Raw genomic sequence first — 15,963 nt, forward strand, 5'->3', positions numbered from 1 at the left:
TACACTGTGTCACGTGATAAGCTAGGCAGCCTGCCCTGTTGCTTCTCCTCCAGTTCACTCCCAGAGAATCCGTCACCTTCATCTTTCACGTTGTCGTCAGCATCTGGTGCCTTCGGCGACGAGGTTTCGCTCTCCTTCTCAGGGTCTAAGAGACCCGTTTCATCATCTGAGGGTGGCTCTGACATTCCACTTCGTTCGACCGTCCGCCTGTCCGCCTTCATTAGCTGTCTCATCTCGTTTCTCCTCAACTTCGAAATCTTCTTCATATTCTGAGAAAAGAAAATCTCCACTATGACAAGGAAAACAGAATCCCTAATGCTCAACCCATGTCACTCTAATGAGAACTTTGACTCCATTCTCCTCTCCTCTCTGGGTCCTTTCTTCGCTTCTTTTTCACACAATTAGTGAACATGCAAAACTAATAGCAAATGATCAAAGACTGCAGTCAGTTACACAGACAAGAGCACCAAAGAAATGACGCTCCAAATGGCAAGCCTGAAACCTGAATAACAGTTCATTTACAAATGGACGTCGTCATCTCCAATAACCAAAGTGGACAAGAGAAGAACTTGGTAGAAAACAATACATTAGAAATAAATTAAAAATGAAGAGAACAGGGTTATAATAATGAAAGTTAATTTGGAGATCCAGTGAGTTCATATTTCACAGGATGAATGTTCAAAATATTTGGATATCAAGTTAATGAATAGTGAAGTGGAAGAAATTCAATTAATCAAGTCCAAAAGTCTTGGGAAGTAACACCGTGACTAGCATAATCTTTGAGAGGGACAAATGGACAGCAAGAAAAGGCATTATGAAGGAGTCTCTACCTCGGCCAGAATGGAAACCCTATGCTATTCATCCCTACAATCAATAAAATAATTACACTCCAAGGATAAAAATTCTCATCAAACAGAACATTCCTGTCACAGTCATGAATTTGCTTCATTCCCTACAGAAGTGCAACACATCTGTAGCAGAAAAAGGGAACTGTCACATCAGATAAACGCCAGCTGTCCCCCGTGGTTATAATTTTTCACCTTTCATATTTAATTGTTTCCCTTCTTCTTCCCCCCAAAACTAAAAATCTTGAAGTGACAACATGCCAAGGATAGAGAGCAGAAGGATTTCATGCAGAACCAATTAGGTAAGTAAACAATTATCTTTAAAATAAAAATTACAAGGAAAAGAAAGGTTTCCCTGTTCTGTGTGTTTTAGGAATTAGTCTGGTTTCTTCAGCAGTGGGGGCCTCTCAGGTAATTACTTGAGAGCTGTCCACTTTGCCACAATGAAAGAAACTTAATTTAGAAATACATGCCCTAGTGGGGAGGGTATATGGTATACTGCATGCTTAGCATGCAGGATGTTGTAGGCTCAATCCCCAGTCCCTCCATCAAAATAAATAGATAAATAACCTAATTGCCTCCCCCACAAAAAATAAAAAAATAAAATGCATGCCCTGTGCATATGAGGAAAGCTCTGTTAATGCAGAGAATGTATGAGGGCGATGTGTGAAGAAAAGTGAAATCAGAAACTGTAATGGAAAAAGGCAAACAGAACTCATCACCAGAAATTTTTCATGAAAGAGGTTTAATATGGAGAAAGAGAAATGCGAACGATTATCGATAAAACAATATTATAAAATAAGCAAGAAGATGAAGAATTTGGTTTATGACATGATGCAAACAGGAAATGCTCATAAACACAAATATTTTGATCTGAATATCTCAGGCCACGTAATAGGACAGTTCCTCACTTGACCCCATTAGCCAGTCAATCAACAAGCCTTTACTGAGAACCTTCTATGTGGGAAAGGATGAAATTGCCAGATAAGGACATTACACTAACACAACCCCTGCCATTAAGAAATCTCCAATTTTTGTTGAGGAAATAAGACATAGGTACACAAGAAATACTGTACTCATGTTACAGTAGTTTTTATATGTGGCCCCCAGTAATGTTAGTCTTAACACTATTGGGCTCGATTGCAATGGATTTTTCGATAGGACTCATGATCAATCATGTGAAGTAGTTTCAAATAAGTGGAAGAGAATCAACAAGGGTGGAAAGTCATTTGGAGATTGTGGAAGATTTCCTAGAAGAAGCAGTTGAGGTTAGCCACAGAATACACACACACAGAGGAACACCTCCACGTATCACTTTACAGATACTTGCTACTGGTCACAAGATAAGCAGGGGCCAGGCAGCACGTGGGTAAATTGCCGCAGTTTCACAGACAGTATGACACAGTGATGAAATCTGAGGGATTCGGAGTCAGGCAGTCATGTGCCCAAGTACCATTTAAAACTACTCAGCCATGTGACCTTTGTCAATTTCCTTAACATCTTTAAACTTCAGTTTCTTCATCTGTGACACGGTGGTACCCGCTCACAAAGCCGTGGTGAATACTAAAAGCAATAATCCCCCAAATATGCATACTACAGTGCCACGGACAGCGGGTACCTAACAGATGTCAGAGGCTGGTAGTTACCATGACTGATGGGGCAGGCGGGGCGTGGAGGGGGCTGGTTGTAGAACAGGAGAAAGTCACACACAATAGGTGCTTTATGGACAGCAATGCACTATAGTGGAGGTACCTGATTAAAATCAGAGAAGTGTCCACAACTGACACACAATTATAGCTCCATAACTGAAGCAGAGCACAAAATGGAAGGACCATGCAGTGAACCACAAAGACCAATCCCCACATCCTATTTGGCAGAAGCTTCAATGTTTTCTCTCAAAATAGGAAATTCAGGGCTGCCCTGGCTTTGTTCCACCCACCACTATCATCATACTTAAATCTTAGCCTCTATGAGCCACGAGCGAGCACTGTGCTAGCATCACGGCTCAGAGCACAGCCCCTCTGGGTCATCTCCTCAAGTTTTCAATATGAATGAACTAGCGGCATGCCTTCTAGATTCCTTTTCATAATTTCTTCTATTTCCCCAGCTCATCTTCCTTCTTCCAGAGAATGTAATTAGCTTGTTGTTTACCATCCCCACTAATGAGGAAGCAAGTCAACGTGAGGTCAACCTCAATCCAGCTGCAACAGCGCCCTGGCTGACCTCCACACAGGCTTCTCACTGCCCTGACCATCACCGACTATTCTACAGAGAGCTGAAGACTTGCTGCTGCTGTTTCTTCTTCTTTTTCAATGAAAATGGGCATTTAAAGTTCATGAACGAGACACAGAACGAGACACAGAAGAAGAATCTTGGAAAAAACTGTATTATATGCATAAAGTATGTTACTCACAGCCCTCGCCATGTTGGTTTAAGGAAAAAAAACGCCCCAAATGGAAAGCCTCTATTGAACATGGTCCCGATAAACCTACCTACATGTCCTGAGAATTAAAACACATCCCATTTGTTCATCTCTCTGCTGCTGCTATATATAGATACTTCAAATTTTCAGTCTAAAATCATAATAAAGACTAGAAAGGGTCATGGAGACAGGTAAACTGGGTCAAAGTGAAATCTTTTTTAGATTATCACAGTTTCAGTAATAAACAAAGTACAGTGCTATAGTAACCCTGTAATTATCCTCTTGGATTTCTGAAAACACTGGGCAGCAACTTGGTAAGGCCAGGAAGAAGAGACCTAGGATCTGCCCCTTTCCAGATGCCAGCCTTTCCACGGTCATCCCAGCCCTTCCATGGTCATCCCAGCCCTTCCACGGTCATCCCAGCCCTTCTGCGGTCATCCCAGCCCTTTCATGATCATCACAACCCTTCTACGGTCATTCCAGTCCTTCCAAGAGTCATCCTAGTCCATGGTTATTGCTCCTCTAATCTGGGCTTTGTCCCACAATGTAAGAAAGACACTCAGGCAGCATTCCCTTTCTGATTCTTTGGACATATTGCCCACAACCAGGTGGCATCAAGGATAGCTTATACAAACTAGCAGGTTGTATGCACAGTGGTTGAAAGTTTGGGCTTTAGAATTAGAGTACCCCAGGTATTGAAGGCTAGCAGAGTCTGCCACCCCAAACCACCACTTGGGCATAAGGATTATTTTGAGCTGAAGGCAGTTCAGAAGAAGTAAATGTAAGAAAAGCTCTCTGCCCTCCCCCTAGTTCCCTAAAAGCAGGATATACATTTTTGAAGGTGTCTCCCCTCCCCTCTCTCCCAGGAAGGACAGAAGTTAATCATAAGGGACAACTCTGGATCCTTATCAGCCCAGAGATGGCACCAGAGGAATCAACGCAACAAACATCACTAAAACCAGCACTTATCTACCATGAATTTCCTCATATATCTACCTTCCCACAATCTGCTGCCCCTAGAAGCTCACAGTCCTTTTCCTTTGCCTTTTCCTTTTCGAAAAATGCACTTCTGTTTTGTTAAGATGCCATGTAAGCCCAAGTTTTAACCACCCCTTGGAGTTACTGAGCTCTGAGCGCTCCCATGTGCATGCACGGTGCACCTGCTCAGAGACTTCTGTTTGCTTTTCCCTTTCTAATCTCTTTTGTTGATCTAATTTACAGCTAATGAACCTAAGATGGATAGGGAGAACACAGTTTTTCCTTTCCGATCATGTGAATCCTAGTTCTGCTTCTTTCTTTCTGTATGTCTGTGCCTCAGTTTCTTAACCTGTAAAATGGAGAGAGTAATATCTACCAAATCAAAAGGTGAGGATAAGATGAAATCAGTGTGTGAACTTTTATTATTGTTATTATTATGTGTGTGAGTGTGTGTATGTGTGTTTAGAGGTGGGGAGAAAGAAAAAGAAGAGGGGGAGAAGGAGGCAGAGGAAGGAAGGAAGAAGGAGAGGAGGGAGGGAAGCAAGAGAAGAATAAGAAAACAAGAAAGTCAGGCAGGGTCCAGGACCGCAGGGTCCAGGACCCCAGGCTCACGGGCCCTGTTTTTAGTTTTGGAATATTTTATCACCACATAATCATGTAGGCTGTGCCTACCTGATGCCACAGCAAATACATTCAAATACTTTTAAAACATAGGCAAAATTCTATTTGGTGAAAATGGTCTCTCCCTGCAGAAGTGAACAGAGCCTCTGGCTCACTCAGACACAAAGCCCCCGCCCCGCCTCCCCCACAAGCACCTTCAACCCTTGGGGGTCAGGCCCGCCCTCCTCTCAGGCAGGCGACGCAGAACAGCCTTGCATGTAACAGCGTTGTCTGATGATCAGAACTGAGCACCATCATTCAATGCAGAGTTACTTTTGCAAATTTTTATAATCACATTTTAAAGACGTAAAAAAAAACAGCAACACCAATGACAAAAACAACCCTGTGTTGTTCATTACCGTATTTAAGTATGTTTTCTCGGTCTTCTTCCCAAGCATCTTGCCCTTGTTCCCCTTTCCGTTCCATTTCTTCCACAGCGGTTCTCACTTCGTCGACCCCCATGTTTAGTTCTTGAGCTGAAAAAATGACGGAAGCAGAGGCTTTGCTCCCTTCCGTCTCTTTCCTTCTTGGTATCAGGTACTCTCTCTCCTTCCTCAGTTTCCCTTCACCTTTCTTCGGTTCCTCTCTTCTCTCAATACTCTTCTCTTTCCTCGGTTTTGGTGAGGTTGTTTTCTTGTCAAGGCCCATTGCAATAATGCACCTATGACAAACATTGACGCAAAGGGTTTATTAACCAGGACAGACAGCACAGGGGACTGCGAAGCTCTTTCAAGCGCTTCTCTCTCCTTCCAGTAAGAAATGTCACAAGAAACATTTTTATTACCATATACATCGTTCATTAAAATACACTACTTTCTCTGTATTAATACTAAAATCTTGTAAACACAACAAATTCTTCAGTTTCACCCACAGTAATAAACGAGAGAAAAAGGCAACTTAACAGCTAAGAATGATAGTCTCAAACTAAACTTTTCGCATTAAAGTATACTTTTGACTTATAACAGGGTCATATATATACATATTTGTGTATATGTATATATATATAATTTAAATCTTACATAAGAATTATGTGATAAAACAATATTCAGGTTTATAAATAAAAGGAACCTGAGATAAAAAAACATCACCAGAAGAAAGATGCCACTCAGTCTTCGATAATTTATTATTCCAACAACACAACAACAAAAAGACTTACACACAAGGTTGAATCTAATTAATTATGATTGATTTTTTTAAGAAACACGGACAGTCAAATATTGTTGTGCCCTTTAAATAAACACTTCAGAAGCCTGAACGCTTATTTTAATAGAACTGTCATTATTACTTGTAGAATGGCCTTTTAAACCCTGTACCACAATTTTTTGGTGATTTTTGCCACAAATAAACTTCTGTTCTTTGAAAATGGCAATAATCTGTAGAGGTCATAAAGTTATTCTAAGTCAAATCTGGTGGGCCAGGAGATGATCTGAATGTATTAAGACATTAAAGAATGTTTTTTAAAATCTGTTATAACAAAAGTAACATGAATAAGTTCTCCTATAGCTTTTTTTCGTGCTCTCCAGTTAATATCAAAATAGGAATTCCAATGATGATAATACATACGTTAATAAAAATGATGATTATGATAATAGTAGCAATGAGCTCTCCCTGAGTGCCAGGCTGTTTGCTGGGAACTTTATATACGTTGTCGTACAGGAGACATTACCCCACAGGCCAGTAAGTTAGGAACTAGCATCACCACTTTGCAAATTAGGAGACTGAGGCTTAAAGAGCTCCATGACTTGCCCAAGTCCAGCCAGCAGGTTAGTGACGGCGCTGGATTCCGGCTCACCACCTCACGCTGAAGCACAGCCATGTTGCTAGGTCACAGGTGCACCCGCTCGGATGACTCGTCACACAGACGGACGCTGCACTGCTGGGCTGACCGCCAGGCCAGGCGCTCACCCTCTCCCCACCAGAGACTAACACAACCTGAGATGTTGTCGCTGAGGCCTAGACACAAACCCTGACCTGAAAGAGGTGCTTGGCAGTTACCAGTCTCCACACTCCTCTCCCCTAGAACATCCCACGTCCCCGCCTCTCCACATCACGTGAGTAGGTGAGAGGCGATCACAATGCAGTTAAGACCTGCCACTCCAGGAAGAACAGAAACAACGTGTAAAATCTGAAAACAGCCTCGTGGTGACTCAAATCCAACGGCAGTCTCTTCAACGGGAGGTTTCACTACATCTCAGCCGTCCCTAGACTGGCAACGGCACAGGAACCGAGCTTAGTTTTGCCAACGAGCAAATACGAGAGCTTAGTCACCCCGCTTGCCCTTTCACTACCTCCTCATAAAGTAAAACTAAAGGGACTGGCACTCAGAGTAACTACCAGCTGTGAAAAACGGGAGGGAAAGAACACACTCACTTCACCTATATTAAGAATGATAAGTATTTCTTGACTATAATGACAATGTACTTAGCACATTGCTTTCCTTGGAATAAAGGTGTCATGAATCTTCAGAGACTATCACTACTAGCACTGCCTTCTGTTCAAGCTGTTCCTCCCTTATCAATGGCAACACCAAACCCATCGATTTGGAGCCTCTGATACGCTGCTTGCGTTTAGTTTATGTGATGACTGTGTGGAGGCTTTGATGCCTCCTTACTGCATGCGTAGACTTTTTATTGCCCATCTGCTTAAGGGAATTGGACAAACAAAGTGGGTAACATCTGTGCTCTCCTCGTCACTGACTACCTATTTGACTTCGGAGTATAATTCGAGGTGTTGATTCTGATTACTAAAGCTCAGAGCAGTCTGCATTCTACTTGGCTAGGCAATTCTTCTTCCTGTGTTTCGCTCTAGCAACGGAAAATGACAACCATGCCTCTCCAAATAGTTCCCATGATTGAGGGACCAGTACGAGGGTGGGACCTCCACACTCTGGAAGGGACCACTGCTGAGCTCTCCTGGTTTCCTGCTTTAAACAAGTAATTCCAAACCAATCTTTAGAAATATAATTCTCTATTGGTTTATTCTACCATGCCCTCCTTTTCATAAGAAGAGCTCTAGGAGCCAATATTTTTAAATGAATTAAAATTAATTTAATTTTAACAAGTTGGGGAAATGAATGCCTACCCCTCTAAATAACTAAAGAAAAGTATTATTATGGATGTGACTCCAAAAAAAGTTATGTAAGTGATAGCAGTCTCCTTAGAGATAGTTTTCAACCTTCACTAGAGTGCTGCAATGTTGGTGTTTCTGGAGTAGTCAGAGTTGTCTCAGGTAGGGCAGGTAGGGCAGAGCCAAACAGGCAAGGTTCTCACCTGCCCATCCCTGTCCCATTTGAAACAGTCTGCCTCGACTTCCACCTGATGGGCAGTAGGGAGACATCAAATGACACCACTCCATTCTACCCTGGACATTCACAGATTATACTTGAAGAAATGGTTATAAAGTTAACAAAAATTGAAAACCAATGTCCTATGAGAATTGTGCACTTTAGTTGAGGGTAACAGAACTTACTCTGAAGTATCACAACCATTTTGTTTTTATTTTTGAAAAGATCAAAAAGAGAAGCTAGAGGGAACCAAGTGAAATCATATGAAGAATTGTACGGAAGCTAGTAAGTGTTGGATAGGAGAGTAGATGTCATCAACTGGCAGATTTTGGTACTGATGATTAAACCTCCAAAAAAGTGTTTAGGACCAAACATCGACAGTTTGGATTTATAGAGTAATTCCCAAAGAATGAAATGTGCTCACACACGGATGGATTGTGTATAAACTCATTAGATTTCTTGGGAGGTAAACAGAAATCTGGGAAATGACTTGCCCACAAATATGGAGAATGCATATTTGACTTGGGAGAGAAAAGCAACTTCAGGTGGGTCCTACGTACATCTGGGCATTCCTACCACATTGCCCTAGACCATTCACTGTCCCACTTGCTGGATGACTCTTTCACACTTCTTCTCTCTCCTAAAATTTCCATGTCCCTCCTCCCTCAGCCTTAACCTTGGCTGATGAATTCTTATTTGACTGGAAAATAGAAACAATCAGCAGGGAACTTCCAGATGGTCCCAATACGTCCACCAACTTACCTGTCTCTCTCTGCTCTATGCCGCCTTTCTTCCTGTTACTATAGAAAAATGTTTCTCCTCATCTAAGACTGACACCTCCATTCAAGCCCTCGATCCCATCTCCTCTAGTCTACTCAAGCACTTTGCTCCAGCAATTTCTCTCTCTGTGCCATGCTTGAGAATTTTTTTTTCTTTTCTAGGATACCAATCCTATCTCTCAGCATATAACCATATTATAATATTTCCCATCTTAAAAAAGAATATGCCCCCTTGGACCCCTATATCCTTCATTCTGGCTGCCACCCAATTTCCATCCTTTTTAGCAAAACGGCTTAATAAGAGTTATCTATCACCTCTGGCCTTAGCTCTTCCCCAATTACTTCTCAAACCCACTCCAATCAAGCTTGCATTCCCACCACAACACTGTAATAACCTGGGCCAAGATCACCAATAACCAACACATTGCCGAGTCATGCTCCACCCTCAGTCTACGTTGGCTTCACCTGTCCACACATTCGACCCAGGTGATCATGCCCTTATTCTTTACACACTTGGTGCATTTCCAGGACATTGCATTCTCTGGATTCTCTGTCTAATCACTGGCTTTCCTTCCTAGGCTTTTTCCTGGCTCCTCTTTATCGCCCTCACCTTTGAACTGAAGTGACCTGGAGCTCATTATTCAGACATCTTCTCTTTCTGCATTCCATCCTTAAACAATCTCATCTCATCTTATGACTTTAAATGCCATCCATATATAAATCCTTCTCAAATTTGTATCTCCAGACTGGATCTCTGACTAGACCCCAGATTCACAGATCCAACTGCCTCCTCAACATCTCTGCTTGCACATCTCGTGAATGCCTCAAACTTAGTGTGTCCAAACCCCAAATCCCCTCACTTAGCTCCCAAAACTGCATCTTCCACAGTCTTCCACATCTCCGTACATGTCAGCTGGACATCTTTCTAGCTGTTCAGGCCAGTAACTTTTCAATCATCTTTGACTTTGCTCTTTATTTCATGCCCTGCGTCCACTCCATAAATAAATTTTATAATCCCTAACTTCAAAATGCATCTAGAACCCAATCACTTGTAACTCTTCCCACCATTCCCTCTCTTCTCTGGATTAAGGTAGTTTCTCCCCTTCCCCCACCCTCCCTGGTATATTATCCCCACTAGGTGTTACTGTCAGATCATGACAGGCCATTGCCCTGAACCCACCATAGAGGCTTCCCATCCCCCTCAGAAGAAAAGTCAAAGTCTTTGCAATGACCTAGGGAATCCGTATGACTTGACCCTACTGTCTTTCTGCCCTCAGCCTCTATCACTGTCCCATTGTTTACTTTTGTTCCAACCACACTAGTTTACATACATCAAGCATAATCCTGCCTCACACCCTTTATACATATGTCTCCTCTACCTGAAAAACTATTTGGAAAAGGAGACATTTTGCCTGGTTTCTGCTAGAAAAGCATCTTATCAGAGAGGCTTTTACAGACTATTGTACATACAATAATACTGACCTCTGACCCTTGTCTCCAGTCCTCCCACTATCTCTCATCCCCTGTTTGTATGCACCATGTTCATTACCATCTGACATACATTAATTGGTTGGTTTATTACTGGTGTATTGGTATATTATTTGCCTTTCTCCTATCAGAAGAGGCTCCATGGGGACAGGTTCTTTGGATGGTTCACTCCCATGTTCTGGCTTGGCAAAGAGTCAATTCTCCATGAGTATTGTAGGAAAAACTTAAAGAAAGCCTTCAAGCAAATCCTGATTTCAAACAGAATGTCCAATATGAAAGCTGATAAATAATAGTCATAAACAACCTTTTATCACGTGTTTTGTTATGCTTGAGACTGACATCAGAGGCAATGAGAGTGAGGATTGGGCCACACCATAATGCAGGCACATCTCTAATGTGCATAACTTATAACATCCAACTGTGTACACCAGATGCTTGACACATGTTTGGGGGCTCAGCCCAAAACCAGTTATTAAGAGGAATAAGAAAAAATAATCTTTCTCATTCCCTGCAGAAACAGAACTTAAAGCATTATGAGGAAAGGAAGAGATAGAGAAGAAACAAAATTTGAAACACTACCAGTTTTTAGCCTCACTATATAATAAATCTGGAAATCTAATGTATATCTTATGATTTAGGTACAACACACAAGATTGTGATAAACAAATTTTAACTTAGAAATCTTAGGCTCATCTCCATTGATATCTTTCTTAACAAATTATGCTGAGATATACATCAGTAAAGCAAAAAAAGAAAAATGTAGCAAAGCTCGCCTCTACCAAAGGACATGCGTTTCCATACTTGTAGCAAGGAGACGATCTCTCGACACACACAAACCCAAAGTAGCCTCGTTTGCCTCCAAGTCTGGAACCTTTTCGATGCTTATATTCACAGCAGGAACTTAACCTGTTCACCTGTATCCCATTCAGGAAAAAGGTGAGACTGAAGGGGAAACCGTGGTGCCTTTTGGAAATAAACTGGAAGGTCTCTGGAATTTAAAAAGGAAATATGTTAGTAAAAGCAACTGAATTTGTTTGAAATGTTCTAAATCACATTTTTCTATAAGTACAATATTATGTTCTAGATCTCCTTTTTAACTTGAGGACAATTTTTCAATCATAAAAGCATACTCAATTACCTTTATATATAATAAATACTCCAAGGCATTATAAAAACTGTTTGATTTGTAATAAAATAATAATACCTAAAATTCTATGAGCATTTACAATGGCCAGGCATTATGCCTGATTATCTTGGGTGTGTTATTCCTCAACAACCATGTGAAGTGCGAATATTACTGTCACTAGTTTCTATAACACAGAAGGAAACTTAGGTTTAGAGGAATTCAGTAATTTATCCAAGATCATACAGTAAATAGGAGAGTGAGTGTTTGAATCCAGATTCCATGCGTCCATCTTGCTATGTTATCCACCAATAAAGTACACGACAGAAGGCTACTGTGAGCTCAGAAGTGCTTTTAAATAATTTTTTATTTTTAGCTGTGACTTGGAACATCCTAATACATATATGGATGAGGCAGAATTATTCCATCTCCAATCCATTCTCAGTTCTGCCTGGATTAGGGGCCCTTCTTGCTCCCCCACCTACCCCAATGTCCCACAATAAATTAGAAACCACTGCTTGCAATTAACAATTTTCAATCAGGCCAAATCTCTAAAATGCTCTTTGAAGAAGTCTCAGCCTAGACACCCCAAACCCCAACTTGGAGAAGCGCTTTTTATAGAGTGACTCAGAACCCTACTTCTCATCATACTTCTAATGTCACGTCCCACAAAGGAAGTCTCCCTGGACTCTTCCACTTCCACCAAAAATAGACTTATTATTTTTGCCTCTCTGCTAAGTATGCATTTCCTATTGTTGCATTTATTACAATATATTAAAACATGGTTACATACAGTAGTTCTTAAGCTTTAGTGTGCATCAAAATCACCTGAAAAGCTTATTAACACACAGATTGCTGGGCCTCACCCCAGAATTTCTGATTCCATAGGGCCCCAGAATTTGCATTTCTATCAAGATGTGAGGTGATGTTTACACTGCTGGTCCAGGGACCACACTTTGAGAACCCTGATCTAGATATTTGCTGCCCTGCTGTTTGTGAAATCCATGAGGGCTGAAACTGATCTAATTCATCTTTGTTTCCCCAGATCCCAGGACAGTGACATAAGAGGCCCCTGGTAAATAATTAGTAAATCATTATTTTAACTTACTTCTTTCATAAGTCACCTAGAAATACTATGGTTATATCATATTATGCCTCTAAACAAAATCTAAATCAGAGGCAATTTGTACTAAAGAATAGACTTACTGAAAAGGTAATTCTATCATTTATACCTTAGTATCTGTGATGTGAAATTGGGGAAACAAAGATACAACAGATTTAGTAATCCACTTGTCTTAATGATATATGGACTCAAGTGATAACTAGAAAGCTAGTTTGACTGCTTTTATGACAGAAACTTGAATGGGATATTCACATAGGATGATCCATTTTGCTGTAGCATCACACCCCCGAACTCCCTAAGTACCCTGCCCAGGGAAGAGTAGAGCCAGGAAATGCTGAGAATGGGCACAGCAGATCAACTTCTAGACACGACTGCCCTTCCATTTGGTACCCACTGTGGCTGGAGAGCACATCCATCTATTATTCTATTTCTTTCATGGTTTTTCAAACTTACTGAACAAAAAATGACACTCTACCTTTATTCCTTTGTCACGTGTTTTATAATTTTATATTTTAAAATGTAGTAACACTTCCAAAACCTGACTTGATGGTTTCTGCATGGAATAGTACAAAGAATACAGACTAGAAAATCAGAACATTTTGGTCCACATTCCATTCTTCACTTACTACTTAAGTGTGCCTTGGTAAGACATTTAACTCTGTTACACTTCAGAATTCTCATTTATAAAATGAGGATGACAGGGAAGTGGATGAGGAAGGTGGTGACCCAGTTTACCCACTCCACAGAGCAATCTTAAAGACTATATAATGCACAGTAATAGAAAGCATTCTAGAATATTTGTGAAATGTAGGTATTTATTATTGTTGACTGACAGTGATAACTGTTTTAGGCACTAAAGAGAAATACAGATACTGAAGACATATCAAACATGTTCTCCTCCCTCAAGAAGTTACAATTTAGCAAGAGAGACAAAATCAATGTACTAGACTTCTAGAGTGATGTCACCAAACCTGCTTCCCTTAAAATTTTGTCTCTGAAAATGACCAAAGACTTAAAATGAACTGAGCAGCAGTTATTCATGAAAAAGTAGTGAACTTTTGGTAGGAGCAGTGGGAATCTGTGGCATTCTTGCCTGGGGCTGCTCCCACCACCCTCTGCTGCCACTAGTTCATCATCGTAGTTCTAGTAGAGAAGGGCAGGCCATAAATAACAGCCACTTCACTGGCAGTGGGGGCTGATTTGATTTGGAGCAGAAAACAAACAAAAAAATCTTGGTCAGTGGTACTACCAGGAGTAAGCAGCAATCTCAGAAGCAAACCAACAGTGAAGGTCAGAGGTTCTGCTAGCCCAAGACTATAGTTACAACTAGGACAAGCCACAGGTCAGTGCACTAGCCACTCCAAAAATTCATGACCACCCAGAATCTCACAATGTGACTTTATTTGGAAATAGGGTCTTTGTAGATATAATCAGGGAAGGATTGAGATGATTTTCTCCTAGATTTGTTTTGTCCTAATCCAATGACTGATGTCCTTATAAGAAGAGGAGAGGACACACACACACACACACACACACACACACAGATGCCCAGAGAAGAATGACATGTGAGGACAGAAGCATAGGCTGAAGTGGTGGAGCCACATGCCAAGGAACACCAAGGATTGCTAGGAATCACCAGAACGTTGGAAGAGGCAAGGTAAAATTCTCGTCTAGAGCTTTTAGAGGAAGCATGGCCCTGTTAAGATCTTGATTTTAGACTTATGGCCTCCAGATCTGTGAGACAGTAATTTTCTGTTGTTTTTAAACCACCAATTTTGGGGACATTTGTTATGTCAGCCCCAGGAAATGAATACACTCACAAACAGAATCACCAGTAGAAGATGGAGGCTGTACTGGCGCAAAGTGCTTGAACACAACCTCTGACAAATCATTGGGTGATCACTAAACTATGAAAACACAGAGACAACCCTAAGAGATTAGTCTAAAAAAATGAAAACAGAACTAAAAAAAAAAAAAAAAAATGAGCAGAGATATCACTGGCTGTATACCAAGGAGACGCAGCATGAATTTCACAGATTTGTTCCAGATAAGGTCCTAAACAAAAAGATAATACAAAACAGCAAGGATAACATTCTAGAGGGAGAAAGTTGGAATCCAGAATCCACAGTTGCTCAAATACATGATCTAAAATATCCAGTTTTCAGCAAAAAAACAGAAAGATACATAAAGAAACAGAATAAGTTGTGACCCATATTCAGGGGGGAAAAGCCATTAAATCCACTCCTAGGAGTCTGCTCAAGAGAAATGAAAGTATTGTCTACACAAAACCCTGTCTTTGTATATTCATTACAGCATGATCCATAATAGTCCCAAATTGGAAACAATACAAATGTCCATCAATTGAAGGTAGATAAATAAAATGTGGCACAGCCATGAAATGGAATATATTCAGTGATATAAGAAGAGAGCAACTATTGATAGATGCCACAAATCAATAACTCTTAAAAACACTATGGTAAGTGAAAGAACTAAGACACAAAATGCTACCTATTGTGTGATTTCATTTACAAGAAATATCCAGAAAAGGCAAATCTGTAGAGACTGAAAGCAGATCAGTGGTTGCCTGGGGCTGGCTAGGAGAGTGAGGATTAACTGTCAATGCGTGGGCACAAAGGAACTGTTTGAAGTGATGGAGATGTTCTACAACTGTGATAATGGCTGTACAGCCCTATAAAATTCCTAAAAATCAGCAAATTGTACACTTACAATGGATGAATTTTATGGAATGCAAGTTACACCTCAATAAGGCTACTTTTAAAACCTAAAAAAAAAAAAATCAACATGTGAAAAGGAGTAAAAAATAAACAGTCAATATTGAGACAGGAGGGAATGGGGCAGAGCACAACTATTAAAAAGAATGACGCAGCAATTGAGGATGGGACATAAACTGGTTAGAACCAACTCAGCCCAAGATGGCAGAAGATGCAACTTCCAGTAGACCTTGAGCTTCATTGTACTCTCACTGTAATATATTAGCTTGCTAAATGATACACCCACAGGCACCATGACAGTTCCTAGGTTGACCATAAAAGGCAAAAAGGTGGGCAGGGACCAATTCCTGGAAATCTTTGCCCCTCACCTAAAATACTTGGAATAATCTTCCCACTTGTTCACATATGAAATTACAGAGCCCCTAAAAATGAAACCCCCACCCCACCCGAGAGAACCCCGTTTTCCAGGACTCTCTTGCCTTCCAAGACAGCCCACACTCTGTCTGCGGAGTGTGTTTCTCCCTTAATAA

At 40.9% G+C, this 15,963-nt stretch overlaps 1 protein-coding gene across 1 annotated transcript in view; it reads right to left on the minus strand.

Annotated features, from left to right (window-relative positions):
- The window catches only part of ERICH3 (glutamate rich 3), a 102,382-nt gene that overhangs the window by 26,700 nt on the left and 59,719 nt on the right, over positions 1-15,963 (minus strand). Inside the window, 4 exon segments of the mRNA XM_032494578.1 lie at positions 35-200; positions 202-269; positions 5,265-5,566; positions 11,257-11,443. Coding sequence (XP_032350469.1) covers positions 35-200; positions 202-269; positions 5,265-5,566; positions 11,257-11,443 — 723 coding nt within the window.

This window comes from Camelus ferus, chromosome 13 (genome assembly GCF_009834535.1).
Source record: "Camelus ferus isolate YT-003-E chromosome 13, BCGSAC_Cfer_1.0, whole genome shotgun sequence".
Taxonomy (NCBI): domain Eukaryota; kingdom Metazoa; phylum Chordata; class Mammalia; order Artiodactyla; family Camelidae; genus Camelus; species Camelus ferus.